Source organism: Bos taurus, chromosome 24 (genome assembly GCF_002263795.3).
Source record: "Bos taurus isolate L1 Dominette 01449 registration number 42190680 breed Hereford chromosome 24, ARS-UCD2.0, whole genome shotgun sequence".
Classification (NCBI taxonomy): domain Eukaryota; kingdom Metazoa; phylum Chordata; class Mammalia; order Artiodactyla; family Bovidae; genus Bos; species Bos taurus.
Window position 1 is genome coordinate 24892252 of NC_037351.1, and position 18822 is coordinate 24911073.

Here is an 18822-nt window from a genome sequence, read left to right on the forward strand (position 1 = left end):
TACTTTTAAGTCCACCATGATCACACAGAGATTATTTCAGGCATGTAGGGTTGTTTTGGGGCTTCCCTGGTGGCTCAGCTGGTAAAGAATCCACCTGCAATGTGGGAGACCTGGGTTCGATCCCTGGGTTGGGAAGATCCCCTGGAGGAGGGCATGGCAACCCACTCTAGTATTCTTGTCTGGAGAATCCCCATGAACAGAGGAACCTGGTGGGCTACAGGCCATGGGGTTCCAGAGTCGGACTCGACTAAACAACTAAGCACAGCACAGGGTTGCTTTAATATTTGGAAATATACTGTTATAAAATCCATACATCAAAATTTAAAATAAACGTGACTGCCTTATTGGATACAGAAACAGCATTTGGTAAAAGATAAAATCTCTTTGTAGAAACTTTTAGAAAGCTAGAATTGGAAAGACAAATCAGTAATATAATCACCTAGGAATCCCAAGAAAATGAACTGGGAAAACTATGACAATAAAATTACTGGACACAGAATATCAACAAAGCATATTTAACAACACAAATGAACAGTGATATTCAGGGACTGATAACAAAGGCAGACTTAAATACCCAAGAGGGAAATAAAAGATCTGAATACATGATTAGAGTTTTCATGTGACTTTGAAAATATGACTATAATGATGTTGCTGCTGCTGCTGCTGCTAAGTCGCTTCAGTCGTGTCCGACTCAGTGTGACCCCAGAGACGGCAGCCCACCAGGCTCCCCTGTCCCTGGGATTCTCCAGGCAAGAACACTGGAGTGGGTTGCCATTTCCTTCTCCAGTGCATGAAAGTGAAAAGTGAAAGTGAAGTCGCTCAGTCGTGTCTGACTCCTAGCGACCCCATGGACTGCGGCCCACCAGGTTCCTCCATCCATGGGATTTTCCAGGCAAGAGTACTGGAGTGGGGTGCCATTGCCTTCTCCAATATAAAAAAAAAACACCATGTAGATGTGCTTCCAATAAAATTACCAATGCAAACCATGGACAGGATGATTCTAAGGTTCATGGCAGGTGGGAGGGCTTCCCTGGTGGCTCTGATGCAGGAGACAGGTTCAGTGTTTGGTCCTGGAGGACCCTACTTGCTGCAGAACAGCTAAGCCCAAGTGCCACAACTATTGAGCCTGTGCTCTAGAGCCCACGTGCCCTAGAGGCCATGCTCTGCAACTAGAGAAGCCACTACAATGAGAAGCCTGTGCACCAGAACTAGAGTTTAGCCCCTGTTCGCTGATACTAGGGGGAAAAAAGCCCGCACACAATGAAGACTCAGCACAGCCAAAAATAAAGTTCATCTGGAGAAATAGATTAATATCTAAAAAATATCTAAAATTTCTTGTTGTCATATTTTCTTTGAAGTTTTTATTTTTAAATAACTTCTGTCTTAATTGTTGCAGGAGTAATATAAGATCTCCCTAACCACTTTCGATTCACCAGCTCTTGGCATTTGGCACACTTGTTTTATCATTCTGTATGCCCACATATACATATATATGTATAACTTACACTTTTCTGAACCATTCAAGAATGAACTGTATACCTTATGCCCTTTGCCCCTTAGTAATCAGTGTATATTTCTGAGGAATAAGGGTATTTTCTTATGTGAGCACAGTGCGTTGAGAACAGTACTTTTATTTACAGTCTATATTCTAACTTTGCCAAGTGTCCCAATATAGTACTTTATAGCATTTTTTTCTTTCAGTACAGAATTCATTCCAGAATCATGTGTTACATTTACTTTTCATTTCTGTCTTTCACTTTAATCTGGAACAGTTCTTCAACTTTTCTTTGTTTTTCATCACATGGATGTTTTTTAAGAATACACACTAGATATTTTACAGAATATGTCTCATTTGGGGTTTGTCTGATACTTGCTCATGATTAGATTCCATTAATGAATGCCCTTGTAGGTGGAATGTTACATGAGTGAGGTTCTGACCTTATCAGGGAGTCACACCCACAGGTATGTGATGGAAATACGCTTCTTTTTGGTGAGTTTAGATTTTATCACTTGTTTCTACCCTCTACAATTACTTTTTCTCCTCTGGCAATTCCTAAGCTTCTGGACGAAGACATTTTAAGATCTTCCTCATTACCATCTCTTTAATCAAACTTCTATAAATTCAGTAATTATTAATGATTCACCCACTCCAGTGTTCTCACCTGGAGAATCCCAGGGACGGGGGAGCCTCTTGGGCTGCCATCTATGGGATCACACAGAGTCGGACACGACTGAAGCAACTTAGCAGCAGCAGCCGCAGCAGCATATAATCTTTACTGTAATAAGTACAAAATTATAATTTTTCCAGCCCCACCACTTCTCTACATGTGTCAGGTTTTACCCCACTCATTTTTTTCATTCATTCATTTTTTATTAACAATATGGACCAATGGGGGCTAATTCAGGCTGGTTCCTGTATCCTTCTGACAGGATCCCATCATCTTAAGAGCATTTCTTTACTTCCCAGCACAACAGAACATTCCCAGCTCATCTTGTATCTTTCTTACCCTAGCCTTGGAATCAGTCACTTATTCCAGGAGCCCTGGTTCCTTTTAATGAGAAATGGTGATAGTGAAGTCTTTGCTTGTAATCTCTTTGAAAGGACAAAACCAAGTAACGTGTGTTTGTGTGTGTGTGTTCTTAAAATTATGAGTTCATACTAATGCCTTCAATTCCAGTCCAACCCCTTGGAGTTCTTTGTTTTTCTCAATTCCATACTTCTGTCTCCCCTGCCACAGTGAAAACTCCCAAACTATGGACACATTTACTCATTTGTTCAATCCTACAACACATGTAAAGTTGTTTCAGATTCACTGTCCCTATACCTCTATGCAAAACAAATCTCCTAAAAAGAACACAATCTTGGTCAGTCTTTTGTTTTTCCAACACCCTCTTCCAACAAGACAACTCTACACATGGACACCAGATGGTCAACACTGAAATCAGATTGATTATATTCTCTGCAGCCAAAGATGGAGAAGCTCTATACAGTTAGCAAAAACAAGACCAGGAGCTGACTGTGGCTCAGATCATGAACTCCTTATTGCCAAATTCAGACTTAAATTGAAGAAAGTAGGGAAAACCACTAGACCATTCAGGTATGACCTAAATCAAATCCCTTATGATTCTACAGTGGAAGTAAGAAATAGATTTAAGGGACTAGATCTGATAGACAGAGTGCCTGATGAACTATGGACGGAGGTTTGTGACACTGTACAGAAGACAGGGATCAAGACCATCCCCAAGAAAAAGAAATGCAAAAAAGCAAAATGGCTCTAGAGAGGCCTTACAAATAGCTGTGAAAAGAAGAGAAGCGAAAAGCAAAGGAGAAAAGGAAAGATATAAGCATCTGAATGCAGAGTTCCAAAGAATAGCAAGGAGAGATAAGAAAGCCTTCCTCAGCGATCAGTGCAAATAGAGAAAAACAACAGAATGGGAAAGACTAGAAATCTCTTCAAGAAAATTTAGAGATACCAAGGGAACATTTCATGCAAAGATGGGTTCAATAAAGGACAGAAGTGGTATGGTCCTAACAGAAGCAGAAGATATTGAAGAGGTGGCAAGAATACACAGAAGAACTGTACAAAAAAGATATTCAAACCAAGATAATCACGATGGTGTGAGCACTCACCTAGAGCCAGATATCCTGGAATGTTAAGTCAGGTGGGCCTTAGAAAGCATCAACAAAGCTAGTGGAGGTGATGGAGTCCCAGTTGAGCTATTTCAAATCCTAAAAGATGATGCTTTGAAAGTGCTGCACTCAATATGCCAGCAAATTGGGAAAACTCAGCAGTGGCCACAGGACTGGAAAAGGTCAGTTTGCATTCCAATCCCAAAGAAAGGCAATGCCAAAGAATGCTCAAACTGCCACACAATTGCACTCATCTCACACACTAGTAAAGTAATGCTCAAAATTCTCCAAGCCAGGCTTTAGCAATACGTGAACCGTGAACTTCCAGATGTTCAAGCTGTTTTTAGAAAAGGCAGAGGAACCAGAGATCAAATTGCCAACATCCTCTGGATCATCAAAAAAGCAAGAGATTTCCAGAAAAACATCTATTTCTGCTTTATTGATTATGCCAAAGCCTTTGACTGTGTGGATCACAATAAACTGGAAAATTCTGAAAGAGATGGGCATACCAGACTACCTGACCTGCCTCTTGAGAAACCTATATGCAGGTCAGGAAGCAACAGTTAGAACTAGACATGGAACAACAGACTGATTCCAAGTAGGAAAAGGAGTACGTCAAGGCTGTATATTGTCACCCTGTTTATTTAACTTATATGCAGAGTACATCATGAGAAACGCTGGGCTGGTAGAAGCACAAGCTGGAATCAAGATTGCCAGGAGAAATATCAGTAACCTCAGATATGCAGATGACACCACTCTTATGGCAGAAAGTGAAGAAGAACTAAAGAGCCTCTTGATGAAAGTGAAAGAGGAGAGTGAAAAAGTTGGCTTAAAGCTCAACATTCAGAAAACTTAAGATCATGGCATCTGGTCCCATCACTTCATGGGAAATAGATGGGGAAACAGTGGAAACAGTGGCTGACTATTTTTGGGGGCTCCAAAATCACTGCAGATGGTGATTGCAGCCATGAAATTAAAAGATGCTTACTCCTTGGAAGGAAAGTTATGACCAACCTAGATAGCATATTAAAAAGCAGAGACGTTACTTTGCCAACAAAGGTCCGTCTAGTCAAGGCTATGGTTTTTCCAGTGGTCATGTATGGATGTGAGAGTTGGACTATGAAGAAAGCTGAGCGCCGAAGAATTGATGCTTTTGAACTGTGGTGTTGGAGAAGATTCTTGAGTCCCTTGGACTGCAAGGAGATCCAACCAGTCCATTCTAAAGGATATCAGTCCTGGGTGTTCATTGGAAGGACTGATGCTATAGCTGAAACTCCAACTTTGGCCACCTGATTTGAAGAGTTGACTCATTGGAAAAGACCCTGATGCTGGGAGGGATTGGGGGCAGGAGGAAAAGGGGACGACAGAGGACGAGATGGCTGGATGGCATCACCGACTCGATGGACATGAGTTTGAGTAAACTCTGGGAGTTGGTGATGGACAGGGAGGCCTGGCATGCTGCGATTCATGGGGTCGCAAAGAGTCTGATACGACTGAGCGACTGAACTGAACTGAACTATATAGTCAGTGTTCCACAGTCACTTTGATTATTTCTCTGTCTCTGGGGCTATTTTTTAGTTTATTCATTTGAAATACAGTTGGGTTCATCTATTTCCATTTGCATTCAGTTTTTGTGTAATTTCTTGTTAATTTTATTATTATTCTTTTTAATATGTAGACCATTAGCCCACTTTCTAACAGGCGAAACTCTATAGCATGGTTTACTCACAGCGGTGTCACTTGCCCTCATGTCCCTTCCCCCAGGTTCCTCACTCCCCTCCCTCCTGGAAGTAACCAATTTCCTTGTTTTCTGGTTTATTTTTCTTATGTTCCTTTAAAAAAAAAAGGCAGAAATACATGTATAGTAACTTTTCCTTCTTTCTTAAACAAGATGGTGGTATACCTTATACATTAAACTTAGTCTGTTCTGGAAAATAAAGTCTGTTACTTGACTTTTGATTTTGATTCTCTTTTCTCTTTCTATCCAAAAACTTTGAGTTTTTGGAATAACCACAAGTGAGGGCTATTGTTTATCAGATCTTAAAATGTATGATAAGGATATAGAAATTAAAACAACATTGTTATGATGTGAAAATAGGCAGAAAGGTCATTAGGAAAAAATATATGTATTTGAATGTATGTGTTTTATAAGTTTAATATAAGATAAATGTGGCACTTCAAAACTGAGATGAAAGGGATGGTTATTTGGAAATGTACTGGATACTAAGTTAGCTATTTAAAAATTTAAAGCCCTATCTTAAATAATCCAAGGAAATTTTATGTAAATAAGATAAATATTTAATAAATGAAACCATCAAAATAGCAGAAGAAAATATTAGTTAATGATATCAGCATTTCTTATCCTGAGCAATCGTGAAAGTTGGACTGGATGAATCTGTGCTGTGGGGGCTGTCCTGTGCCTTGTAAGCATTTTCAGCACCATTCTTCATCTCTGCCCACTAGATGTAAACAGCACCCTCACAGTCATGGCAATCTGGAATGTCTTAGGACACCCAGGGAGTTGGGGAGGGGAGAAAACCACACCTTGATTGGAACCACTGATCTGTATCTGGTGCATAACACCAGATATGAAGGAACATAACACCAAAGAAGGAGCATAATACCCAAGAATGGACTCTCAAAGGAAATCTTTTAAAATGTTTGCTACATTAAAAAAAAACAAAACTAAAACCATAGAATTGAAATTCAGGCAACATATTAGGAAATATATAGCATAAATGACATTCACCTTGCATAAAAAGCAGTCAGTAAGATGACCATCACAGGGCTTCCATGGTGGTCCAGGGGTTAAGAGTCCATCTGCCAGTGTAGGGGACACAGGGTCATCCCTGGTCCGGGAAGAGCCGTGTGCCTTGGAGCAGCTGAGCCCAGTCCACCACAACTGCTAAGCCCAAATGCCTCAATTGCTGGAGCCCATGCTCCAGCAGCAAGAGAAGCCACCGCAACGAAGAGTAGCCCCTGCTCACTGCAACTAGAGAAAGCCCGGGCACAGCAGCCAAGACCCAGTGCACCCATGAATAGACACATAAATCGTAAGAAGAAAAGACAACCGTCACAATAGAAGAAATGGGTGAGGGACACAAGGAGGCAGCTCACAAAAGAAAAACTAAATCCTGATAAATATCAGAAAACTTTCACAAGCGTAAATAAATGCAGGTTGCATGCATTACCTTTAATACTGCTAAGCATTAAACTTAGTCAGCATGGGTATGGGGAAACAACCTCATAAATCAGAAATATGAATGTGTGTAACACTCCTGATTTAGCACACACACGCGTAATACACCAGAAGTATTGGGCTGGCCAAAAAGTTTATTCGGGTTTTTCATTACATCTTACAGAAAAACCTGAACAAACTTTTTGGCCAACCCAATGCAGTGAGCAACACATATTAGACCTTTCAAATATATATACACAGCTTTGTTCATGCATTCTGTTTCTGCGACTTTATCCTAAGGAAATAAGTGTAAAATCTTTATTGCAGTACTATTTATAATTGTTAAAAATTGGGAAATCCCATCTGCCTAACAGTAGGGAATTGGTCAAATAAGGCATATCCAGATATAATGGAATGTGTTAGGTCAGTATTGATATTAATGGAGTATATATACAGGAAAATGGACAAATTACAGTGAGAAGCAGAGCAGTAAAATTGTATATAAATATATATCCCTGAGATAGACTAATACACTTCTTTCTTTTTTTAGAACAGGAATTTAAATTTTTGAGTTTGGTGCAATAAGCATAGTAATATTAGTTTTGCTTAAAACATCACTCAAGAATTTTTAATTTTTATATTAAAATAGAGTTGATTAACAATTTTGTGTTACTTTTAAGTGTACAGCAAAGTGATTAGGTTGTACATATACATGCTATCTATTCTTTCTTCGCACTCAGATTATTGCAGAATGTTGAGCTGAGTTCCCTGTGCTGTATAGCAGGTCCTTGTTGGTTGTCCATTTTCAGTATAGCAGTGTACACATGTCCGTCTGAACCTCCCAGTTGCCCGACCCCTCACCCCTGGCCCTTCCCTCCTGGTAACCATGAGTTCGTTCTTTAAGTCTGTTTCTGTGTTATAAGTAAGTTCATTTGTGGCACGTGTGTTTTTAGATTCCACATGTAAGCAGTATCATATGATAAATTGTCTGTGTCTGACCTAATTCATTTAGTAGGATAATTTCCAAGTCTGTCCATGTTGCTGTAAATGGCATTATTTCATTCCTTTTCATGGCTGATTAGTATTCCATTGTATATATGAACCAGTGTTTGGGGGGTTTTTTTTTAGCCTATGGTCCCTCGTAGCTCAGGTGGTAAAAGACTCTGCCTGCAGTGCAGGAGACACCGGTTCAATTCCTGGGTCAGGAAGATCCCCTGGAGAAGGCAATGGCAACCCACTCCAGTATTCTTGCCTGGAAAATCCCATGGACAGAGGAGCCTGGCGGGCTACAGTCCACGGGGTTGCAAGGCTCAGACATGACTTAGCAACTACACCACCACCACCACCATTCTCGGTTAGGTGTGACTTTGGTGTTTCATAAGAAGTTGTACTCACGTCCTTCTACTCTCCCATCTTGTCTTTTCTTTCGTTTTTATAAAATTGTTAACAAGTTATTTTTAGTGATTGGTCAGGTTGTATAGAATTTGCTCATTTTTATATCTGTATTTTCTAATAATTCTAGTGAATGTGAGTAGTTTGTATAATAAAAGAATAGGAGAAATGAGACATTTCTTAAATCCTTTGTCCCAACTTTAGAAAATTTAATAAAATTAGCAAAACTTTAAAGGTAAAAAATTAGTAGAATTTTAATAGTTTAAAAGATATTTTCTACTTTTTCTACCTATTTTCTACCTATTAGTATTTATGGAAGTATTTGTATAATTGAAAAAAATACAGTGATAAAATTAAGGTCTCAATATAATTATCTACATGGTAGAATACATAGAAAAAGAAACTAGAAGCATGTTTATCAAACCATTAACCATAGTCATCAGGCTCGTGGGTGTTACTTTTTTTTATGTTTATCTTCTGTATTTCTCAAAATTTTACTAAGGAATACAAAGTACCTTGTTCTTCAGGAAAAAAAGTTTTTAAAAAGTTTTTAAAAGTCTAAAAACTAACATCATCCTGTTATTGTTAGCCACATAAATATTATAGGAAAAATGGAGTGTCTAAATTTAGTATTAAAAACAGCATTTTCCTTTGTGCATGCCCATCTGTCTTAATATCAAGTTTTCTACTTCTCTGTGTGAATAAACTGAAGAAAACAGCCCTGAAATTTGATTTATCCTATTGTAGGTTGCTTCGGGTGAATGCAATGAAGACACCGAAGTTTACAACATCACCCTGTGTACGGGAGATGAACTCACTCTAATGGGCCAGGCAGAAATCCTTTATGCAAAGACTTTCAAGGAGAAGTCGCGACTCAACACCATCTTCAAAAAGATTGGGAAACTCAACTCCATCAGCAAGCTGGGAAAAGGCAAGATGCCCTGCCTCATTTGCATGAATCACCGGACCAACGAGAGCATCAGCCTCCCGTTCCAGTGCAAGGGCAGGTTTAGCACCCGGAGCCCCCTGGAGCTTCAGATGCAGGAGGGCGAGCATACCATCCGCAACATCGTGGAGAAAACCAGGCTCCCCGTGAACGTGACGGTGCCCAGCCCACCGCCCAGAAACCCGTATGACCTCCACTTCATCCGCGAGGGGCACCGCTACAAGTTTGTGAACATCCAGACCAAGACAGTGGTGGTCTGCTGTGTGCTGCGGAACAACAAGATCCTCCCTATGCACTTCCCTTTGCACTTGACCGTCCCCAAGTTTAGCCTCCCGGAACACCTGGTCAAGGGAGAGGGATGGCCTGAAACCCTGGTCCATCACTGGCTGGGTATCTGCCAAGAACAGTTCGACATCGATGAGTATTCACGGGCAGTCCGCGACGTGAAAACCGACTGGAACGAGGACTGTAAGAGCCCCAAGAAAGGCCGGTGTGCCGGCCATAACCACGTGCCCAATTCCCTTAGCTACGCTCGCGATGAGCTCACCCAGTCCTTCCACCGGCTCTCGGTCTGTGTGTATGGCAACAATCTCCATGGCAACAGCGAGGTGAACCTCCACGGCTGCAGGGACCTGGGAGGAGAGTGGGCCCCCTTTCCTCACGACATCCTACCCTATCAGGACTCGGGGGACAGCGGGAGCGACTACCTTTTCCCAGAAGCTGGTGAAGAATCTGCAGGCATGGCAGGGAAGTCAGAACTTCCTTATGAAGAGCTGTGGCTGGAGGAAGGCAAGCCCAGCCATCAGCCTCTCACTCGCTCCCTGAGCGAGAAGAGCAGATGCGACCAGTTTCGAGGTTCTGTCCGGTCCAAGTGTGCAACCTCTCCCCTTCCTGTGCCCGGAGCGCTGGGTGCAGCAGTGAAATCTGCAGAGATCGCCCTACCTCCGCCTCCAGTGCCTCCCAAATCCGAAGCCGTGAGTCCTTTCTGTTTTGGTGGTGATGGGCCAGTTCTGTCTCTCTGCTCAGTCTTCTGCTAATTTACTTTCTTTCTTAAAGAAAGGAAAACTCCCCAATGCAAGGTGATCAGAATGAGCAATTTGCTGAATTTGGAGAGAAATAGAAATACTTGGTGGATTTTTTTTTTTTTTTTTTTTTACCAGTTGGGAGTTAGAGTTTAACTTTATGTTTGATGAGATGTGTGTGTGTGTGTGTGTTGCTCAGTCATGTCTGACTCTTTGCGACTCCATGGACTATATAGCCCACCAGGCTCCTCTGGCCATGGGATTTCCCAGGCAAGAATACTGGAGTGGGTTGCCACTTCCTCCTCCAGGGGAATCTTCCCAAGAAACTCAAGAGAGTTTTATTAAGAGAGGTTTAAACATGCTGCCTGGAGTACAGATAATAGGGAGGAGAGGGCAGAAGGCTGAGTAGAGAAAAGGTATGAACTTGGTAACAGGTATGGAATGATGACGCCCTGAGCTCCAGCCGTCGGTAGCAGCAGATGGCAGGGAGAAATGAGCTGCTTGGGAACATTTCAGAGATGCAACTAGCAGTATTACTGATAAATTGGGTGTGAGTAGTGAAGGAGAGAAATCAGGAGACACTCTGAGATGTGCAGCCTGAGCAGCAGAGTGATATTAGCACCACTTAGACTGAAGGAATAGATTTATTTGGTGGGGGAGAAGGATCAAGAGATGTCTGTCAGCATGATTTGTAGTTCTCTCTTCGAAGTTACATTGAGACCAGAGTGTCGTGGATGTGTTCACACACACACACATTGAGATCCGAGCATCATGGGTGTGCTTGTGCACACTCATTGAGATCCGAGCATCATGGGTGTGCTCATGCACACTCATTGAGATCTGAGCATCATGGGTGTGCTCATGCACACGCATTGAAATCAGAGCGTCTTGAGTGTCTCACCCACACTCATTGAGATCAGAGCATCATGGGTGTGCTCATGCACACACATTGAGATCAAAGCATCATGGGTGTGCTCACTCACACACATTGAGATCAGAGTGTCATGGGTGTGCTCACATACATGCATTGAGATCCGAGCATCATGGATGTGCACACGCACTTAGATCAGAGCATCATGGGTGTGCTCACGCACATGCATTGAAATCAGAGCTTCTTGAGTGTCTTCACCCACACTCATTGAGATCAGAGCATCATGGGTGTACTCACCCACATGCATTGAGATCAGAATGTTATGGATGTGCTCACACACACTCATTGAGATCACAGTGTCATGGGTGTGCTCACGCACACACATTGAGATCAGAGCATCATAAGTGCGCTCACCCACATGCATTGAGATCAGAGCATCACAGGTGTGATGCTCAGAGCAGAACCAGGCCCAACGTGGTTTTGTTCACCACCTCAAACACAGCTCACTCAGAGCTTGAGAAGGCATCTGTCAAATTATAATGGAAAAGGATCATATAGGAGAGGAGAAAGGGCCTCTGTTTTGACCATGTTTTTGATTGACAGGCACTCTGAACCTTGCCTGACTTTTTTTTTATCATGGATTTCATTATATCTGAAGGGAAAAAGTACTCAAGGCATTGGATATAATTCTGTTCATTTATTTGATAGTATCTATGGCAGTGGTTTCCTTTTTTTCTATCTCTAGTAGAATTTCTTTTTTAAAGGAAAACTTATATGAATCACAATAAATAGAAGAATTACAGTCAAAACCCATCTGACTGAAGGACAGATTGGAGGGCTAGGGTTCTCCCCATAGTCCTATCCACTCTGCTCCCACCATGTGGCCTCAGGGCACCCCTCTGTAATCACCAGGCTGTGTAAAGCTTTGCTTCAAACCATGGAATTATTGGGCCACATACTACACATGCTAGAATCACCATCAGTAACCCCAGAAATGATGATTTTGGACTCCAGTAGCTTTCCCTTTTGGAGAAGGCAATGGCAACCCACTGCGGTACTCTTGCCTGGAAAATCCCATGGACGGAGGAGCCTGGTAGGCTGCAGTCCATGGGGTCGCTAAGAGTCGGGCATGACTGAGTGACTTCACTTTCACTTTTCACTTTCATGCATTGGAGAAGGAAATGGCAACCCACTCCAGTGTTCTTGCCTGGAGAATCCCAGGGATGGGGAGCCTGGTGGGCTGCCATCTATGAGGTCGCACAGAGTCGGACACGACTGAAGCAACTTAGCAGCAGCAGAAGGCAATGGCACCCCACTCTAGTACTTTTGCCTGGAAAATCCCATGGACGGAGGAGCCTGGAAGGCTGCAGTCCATGGGGTCACTAAGAGTCAGACACGACTGAGCAACTTCACTTTCACGCATTGGAGAAGGAAATGGCAACCCACTCCAGTGTTCTTGCCTGGAGAATCCCAGGGACGGGGAGGCCTGGTGGGCTGCTGTCTATGGGGTCGAACAGAGTCGGACACGACTGAAGCGACTTAGCAGCAGTAGCAGCAGCAGGGAAGGTAACAGGTGAAAAGAGAGGACAACTATGGAGGTTAAAATGTGGGAGAGTTCAGAGAAGAAAAATTTCTGGTTGGGCAGGAGAAGCTTTCATGGAGATCATGGCATTTCAGATGAGCTGAGGGTGTACACGTGAATGGGAAACCTGAGGGTGTGCAGGTGAATGGGAAGAGCAGAGAGATGAGAAGGAAGGATATTCCAGACAGAATGACCTGAGCAGAGGCAGGGGAGGATGAGAAAAACGCAGTTCTGCTGGGCAGGTGAAGTAGGGCTGAAAAGGGAGGGTGAAGGGCAGTGGTGGCTGCAAGGCCCTGGACACCAGGTAGGACTTTGTGCTGGAGCTGTCGAGGCAGACCCCTCACTGCAGCAAAGCTTTCCTGAGAGAAGACCCACCTCCAGCTGTTTGCTCAGGACATAAAAACTCCCCAGAAATTGCAGGTCTGCATGTTCCCTTCCTCTTTACAATCTTCCAGGGTCACTCAGCAATAAGTTATCTGCCTGCCAATGCAGAAAACACAGTAGACTCGAGTTCAATCCCTGGGTCAAGAAGGTCCCCTGGAGGAGAAAATGGCAACCCATTCCAGTATTCTTGCGTGGAAAATTCTATGGACAGAGGACCCTGGCAGGCTACAGTCCGTAGGGTCTCAAAGAGTCAGATATGACTAGCACGCACGCACTAAGGCACAAGACCAGAAGTCCCTGTACCCAGAAGGGGGTGTAGAATATTTGGGGGAATTCTTGGTGGAGTCAAGAGTCCTTGGTTCTTTTATTCATGTCAGATGGTGTTCCTCAAAAAACAGATCAGAGGTAAGGGGAGGTAAGTAAGAGGTACTGTACTCTTAGCAAGTACTTTGGGCAGTTACAGGACTGGCTCGGCCCAGCTGTACATTTGCTGTTGCTTGAAGCTTAGAGTCCTTCTCTTCAACGGGAACGTGACCACATGAACTTTTCCTGTAGAACTCTGCTCCCACCTGGCACATAATGGGGAGTCCTGTTTGTTGACTGACTGGTTGACTCATCCAATATGGTCACACCCAGTTATTTATGTAACCAAGTCTTGAGGTAGGAAACTGGCGATGCTTGTTTTCACTGTGGCTAATGGAAGATGAGTAAGAGCATAAATATTAAGAGGCCCTATCTTGACCTTGGTCCTAAAAGAAAAATGTTAAGAGTTAAATTTGAAACTGAAAGCAAATCTCACAGCAGAATGAAAGGTTTGGTACTCCAGTCCAAGCTGTAATTTCTTACGACACAAGAGAACCTTCTTAGAGCATATTCAGTGTTTATAGAACGCTCCAATCCTAAAGACTTTTTATAAACACCTGAAATTACTTTATTTTCCTTTTTTAAGAATTAGGCATTTCGAATGAAGTCATATATTTTATTGGTTCTGTGGCCATGAAACAAGTTTTCCAGTTTTAGGATGTGCATGGGATCCAGAGAATGTCGTGACTGTTAGATGTGGCTTCGACTTGTAGTTTTCAAAAGAGATCTTTATTGGGGCATAAATTCAAGTGCTCCCACAGAATTAAATAAAACTCCTTTGGATAGTGGCAGTGGGGTGGGTCCAGGGAGAGAGATGGGCCATGTGTCTCACAGCTATCCTTCCAATAATTGAAGACGGTAATAAGCTTCCCTGTGAGGCCATTTTCAAGTAAGGTGATCTGGGAAAGTGACAAATCCCATCAGGTCTTCAGTAACAGAAGATACTGGAGTAACAGAACAGAGTCAAAGAATATCTTTCTTATGAAAAGAAACAAAGCTGGTAATTGGTGAATGAATTCTTCTTGGCAACAGCCCATGGCCTGGTCTTATTAGGATCTACAGGGACAGTGGCTCACTGCAGGGTGTGTGAGCCTGTATTTCCTTCTGTTCTTCACCACCTGCTTCAGGGTCCTTTGTTTAGTCACTATGTCCAACCCCACCAGGCTTCTCTGTCCATGGAATTCTCCAGGCAAAAATACTAGAGTGGGTTGCCATTTCCTTCTCCAGGGGATTTTCCCAACCCAAGTCTCTTGCATTGCAGGTAGACTTTTTACCAACTGAGCCCCCAGGGAAGCCCCCTGAGTTATAGCAAATATCTGTGCTATTTCTCCACATTTTGATGGTCTTTGTTTCTGTAAAAAAATTCTGAAAAAAATTTTCTCCTTCAACAGTAACACTTGCTGTTTCCAACAGTGAGCTGCAGTTCCATCATCATCCAAGTTAATGCTTGACCATTTTCCTGCCCATATTCTGGAATGGAAAACTAGGCTGTGGGGCCAAACAGAAAATCCTCAGTGGTGGGAGGTGGTGGGGGGGAGGCAGGTGCGGGTAATCAGTTTAGCCCTGTTAATATACTTTGTACTTGATGTGGCTACTTAGAATTTTGCTCTAGTCCAGCAGTTCCCAACCTTTTTGATACCAGGGACTGGATTTCATGGAGAACAGTTTTCCCACAGACCAGGGCTGCTCAGGGGGTGGTTTCTGTTTCACCCACCGCTCCCCTGCTGTACAGCCCGATTTCCTGCTCTAGCCTCTATCTTTGTAATGATCATCAAATACAGAGGTTTGTCTCTTTATGTGGTCCGTGGCCTGTGGGTTAGAGACCCCTGTAATCTTTGTAATGATTGTTGAATACAAAGGTTTTCTTCTTTAAGCACAAAACCCTGCAGCTTATCTTTCCCGAGAATAAGAGTCTTTTCCCCTCCCTAACTGGAACATCCGAGGAGCCAACTGGAACTGATGTTCCTAACTGGAACATCCTGGAGCTCCTGGTTCCAGGCACAGAAGAGATGCGGCCACTTCTGTCCTTTAAAATTGCTGCAGACAAGCCCAATCTGGGGGCCTGCCCAGCTCACTGAGGGGTGACATTTTCATTGTTTAAAATTGTGCCAAGTGCCCTCAAATCAGAATGACCTGACAGTTCCACTTAAGTGGGTTATCCTTAATTGGTTCCTATGTTCTAAACATATCCTCCTATTTCGTAACATTGTGGCCCTCATTCCATTATTTTAATTTTCTGACTGTTGGCTGATAATGTCTAAAATATTTACCCAGATACACTCTATAAGTGACAGTCTTCAAGAGCTGTCTTTTTTTAAACCTCTTTGGAAGATGCCATTTTGGAGAGCAATGATGAGAAAGCTTGACACTGCTTGAAATTCTAGAAATAGAATGTTTGACTCTCAGACTATTCTGGTTTATGTAATGAATCACAAATCAGTATCAAAACTACAAGATCACAACTTGTCTATAGCTACCTGTGCAATAGTATCAAACCTGAGGACCCCAGAACCCAGGGGTTAATTAACATCCTCTTCCTGTCTTTAGTAATAGGGGAAAAAGAAAAAATGCATTCACTCTTGGTTGGATGTTAACATTACAGTGATTCCTAAGATTCATGAAAGGAAAATCTTAAAAGGAGCTCTAGGTTATAAACCACTTGTTTAAAGCAAGTTTTACTGCAGTATGGACAGAGAATCTGTTAACCATTGGGATGGCCCCCTTGACATACGAGAAGCAGGATGTGGGGATTGAGTCATAAGATGGATTGGTAGCATACATCCACTGTTACAAGATTTAAGTTCATTGTAAATAAAGTTCCTGTAATGGAGCACACTGTGTTACTGATGCTTGAGGAAAATAAGACAGACAGGATGAATTTAATCCAGATTCCACACCGGACTGAGTTCAGTGGGTGCTTGAAAAGACTGGCTACACAGAGGTGATTCGGAGCATCTGAATCTGCTTCAGACAGGCTGAGCACCTGATGAGAAGGTGGAAGGAGACACCAAGGACCCTGAGTCTTCATTTCCCCTCTCAGTGGAGTTTCACCAGCAGCAGAGTGGTCTGCCACACTGTGTGATAGATAGAGGCACAAAGCGTCACATCTGAGAGCACACGTGGCTTTTCATCCTCCCCCTGCCCCTTAGTGTTTCATACCTTGGGCAAAATATTTCACTTCCTGAGTCAGTCCCTGCAAGACTTAATAATGACATCTTCATTGCATTACTGTATTGTGCAGAGTACTTGGCAGTATTCCCTGGCACGTGGTAAGTAATCAGGAAATAGTAGCAATACCTCGATAGGAGATGGATTCTTTTTTTGGAGGTTATTTTCCCCTGTTCTTCCTTACCTAAGGTATAAAGGCGCCCCAGAGAGTCATGGAAACTGATGGGGACAAGGACATGTACCTCCACAGCCAGGCCAGCAGAGAGTCCTGGCACTCAGACAGGGGACAGTCATCCCTGCCTTCCCAAAGTGCCTGTGAGTTTCATTCTCCTAGTTGTTTTAAGATATCCCAGGAACCTAACTAGGTTTAAAAGTAACAAAATCTTCTTTCATCCGAGTTTTAAAATGTCTACTTGATAAGCTATATGTTACAGTTATCTAGCTGTGGAGCCAAAATTGTAATTGTCATAAACCAAGAACTACAGAAATGCTCAGCAACCTATGGACCCCAATAATATGTAATCCTTTCATGGGGGATCTGGGGACTTTGTAGAACTAGAGAGTATCTATAAAAACGCCACATATGGTTCCAAGGCTGCAAATGCACATCAAGAAACTCAAATTCCTAGAAAAACCTCTCTAGAAATATTAAAGCTGAGAAGTTGCCTTGGCTGATTTCATTAGGCGTGGGTAGGGCTAGGTCATGGTGCTACCAGATGTCACAGCAGGATGTGGCCACCCTACAGAATGAGGGCCCTCACACAACTACCTAAATTAAGGGGAAAATCCTAAAATATATTGTTTAAAAGCTGAGAGAAGTGATTTTTCAAGAGTTGAGCTGTAAGAATCAATTCTACTCTACAGCCAACAAACACTGAGCAAAGAGGAAACAGGCATGCATACTAAAACAGCCCTTGCACCAAAAATATTAACCCTACACAGATTACACGAGGATATTCCCACATAAAAATAGCCCTCCAGGCCCATGGTAGATAATTATTTCTCCTAAATTCATAGAGTAAGAGAAGTATAAATAAAAATGAAGAAACAGAGGAAACATTCCCAATTAAAAGATCAGTAGAATCCCCCTGAAAGAACCAACAATGAAACAAACTCTTCAGTCTAATAGACACCAAGTTAAAAGAAGATAGTGAATATACTGAAGAAATTAAGAAGAGTTATCAACTGGAATTCAGATTATGGTAAAAAGGAACTAGAAACTATAAAGAGGAGCCAAGAAAGATTAGAAAACTCATTTGCTGAGATGAAACCTGAGCTAAAGGCAATGAATAGCAGATTGCATAATGAAGAATTAATATTCTGGAAGATAGAATAATAGAAATCACCCACTCAGAAAAAGCCAAATGAAAAATTAAAAATGAAAGCCAAGTAAGAAACCCATGGGAAAATATAAAGCATGCCAATCTACATATAATTGGGATCCCTAAAGGAGGAAAAAAGAGAAAGGGGGATTGAAATCTTATTCAGAGAAATTATGGCTGAAAACTTCTCAAACCTAAAAACAGAACAGATATCCAGATATAGGAGGCATAAAGGGTCCCAAATAAAATGAACCCAAACAGATCTACACCAAGATATAATAGAAATGGCAAAGTTAAAAAGAGGATTCTAAATAAGCAGTAACAGAAAAACAGAGGTAATTACAAGGCCACCTCCATTAGTTTATCAGCTGATTTCTCTACAGAAACATTTGCAGGCCAGAGGAAATAGCAACATGGGGGAAATCTGCAATCTAGGGTACTCTACCCTGTAAAATTATCATTTAGAATAGAAGACAAAGAATTTCTCAGAGGAACGAAAACTAAAAGAATATAGCAATACTAAATCTAACCTAAAAGATATAATGAATGGTCTTCTGTAAATAGAAAAGAAGCAAGAATATATAGGAAAGAGAAAATCACAATTGGAAAAGTAAATCACTTAAATAAGCCAGTAGACAGATTTTTTTTAAAGATCAGAAAGTTTTTGTGAAAGCTGTGACAGCCACAGTGAATAGCAAAAGCATATACATGAAGATGTTAAAGAGGACATCAAAATCATAAAGTGTGGGGGGAGGAGAGAAATAAAATGTAAATATTTTTAGAATATGTTTGAGTATATGACTACCAGTCTAAAGCAAGTAGATGTAGGAAGGGGTTAAACTGCTTGGAAAACAAGGTAACAACAAGTGAAAACATTTGGTAGATTTACAAAAGCCAAAAAGAGGAGAACACAAGCATAATGCAAAAGGAAATCATAAACTACATAAAGAAAAACAAAAAATA

General features: G+C 42.0%; 1 protein-coding gene across 2 annotated transcripts in view; it reads left to right on the forward strand.

The window, feature by feature from the left end:
- GAREM1 (GRB2 associated regulator of MAPK1 subtype 1) overlaps positions 1 to 18822 on the forward strand; it is a 236734-nt gene that overhangs the window by 197577 nt on the left and 20335 nt on the right. For both annotated transcript variants that reach the window (XM_005224060.5, XM_002697684.6), the window contains exon 4: positions 8949 to 10121. In XM_005224060.5, the coding sequence (XP_005224117.1) occupies positions 8949 to 10121 (1173 nt within the window). The remainder of the gene's footprint in view (positions 1 to 8948; positions 10122 to 18822) is intronic.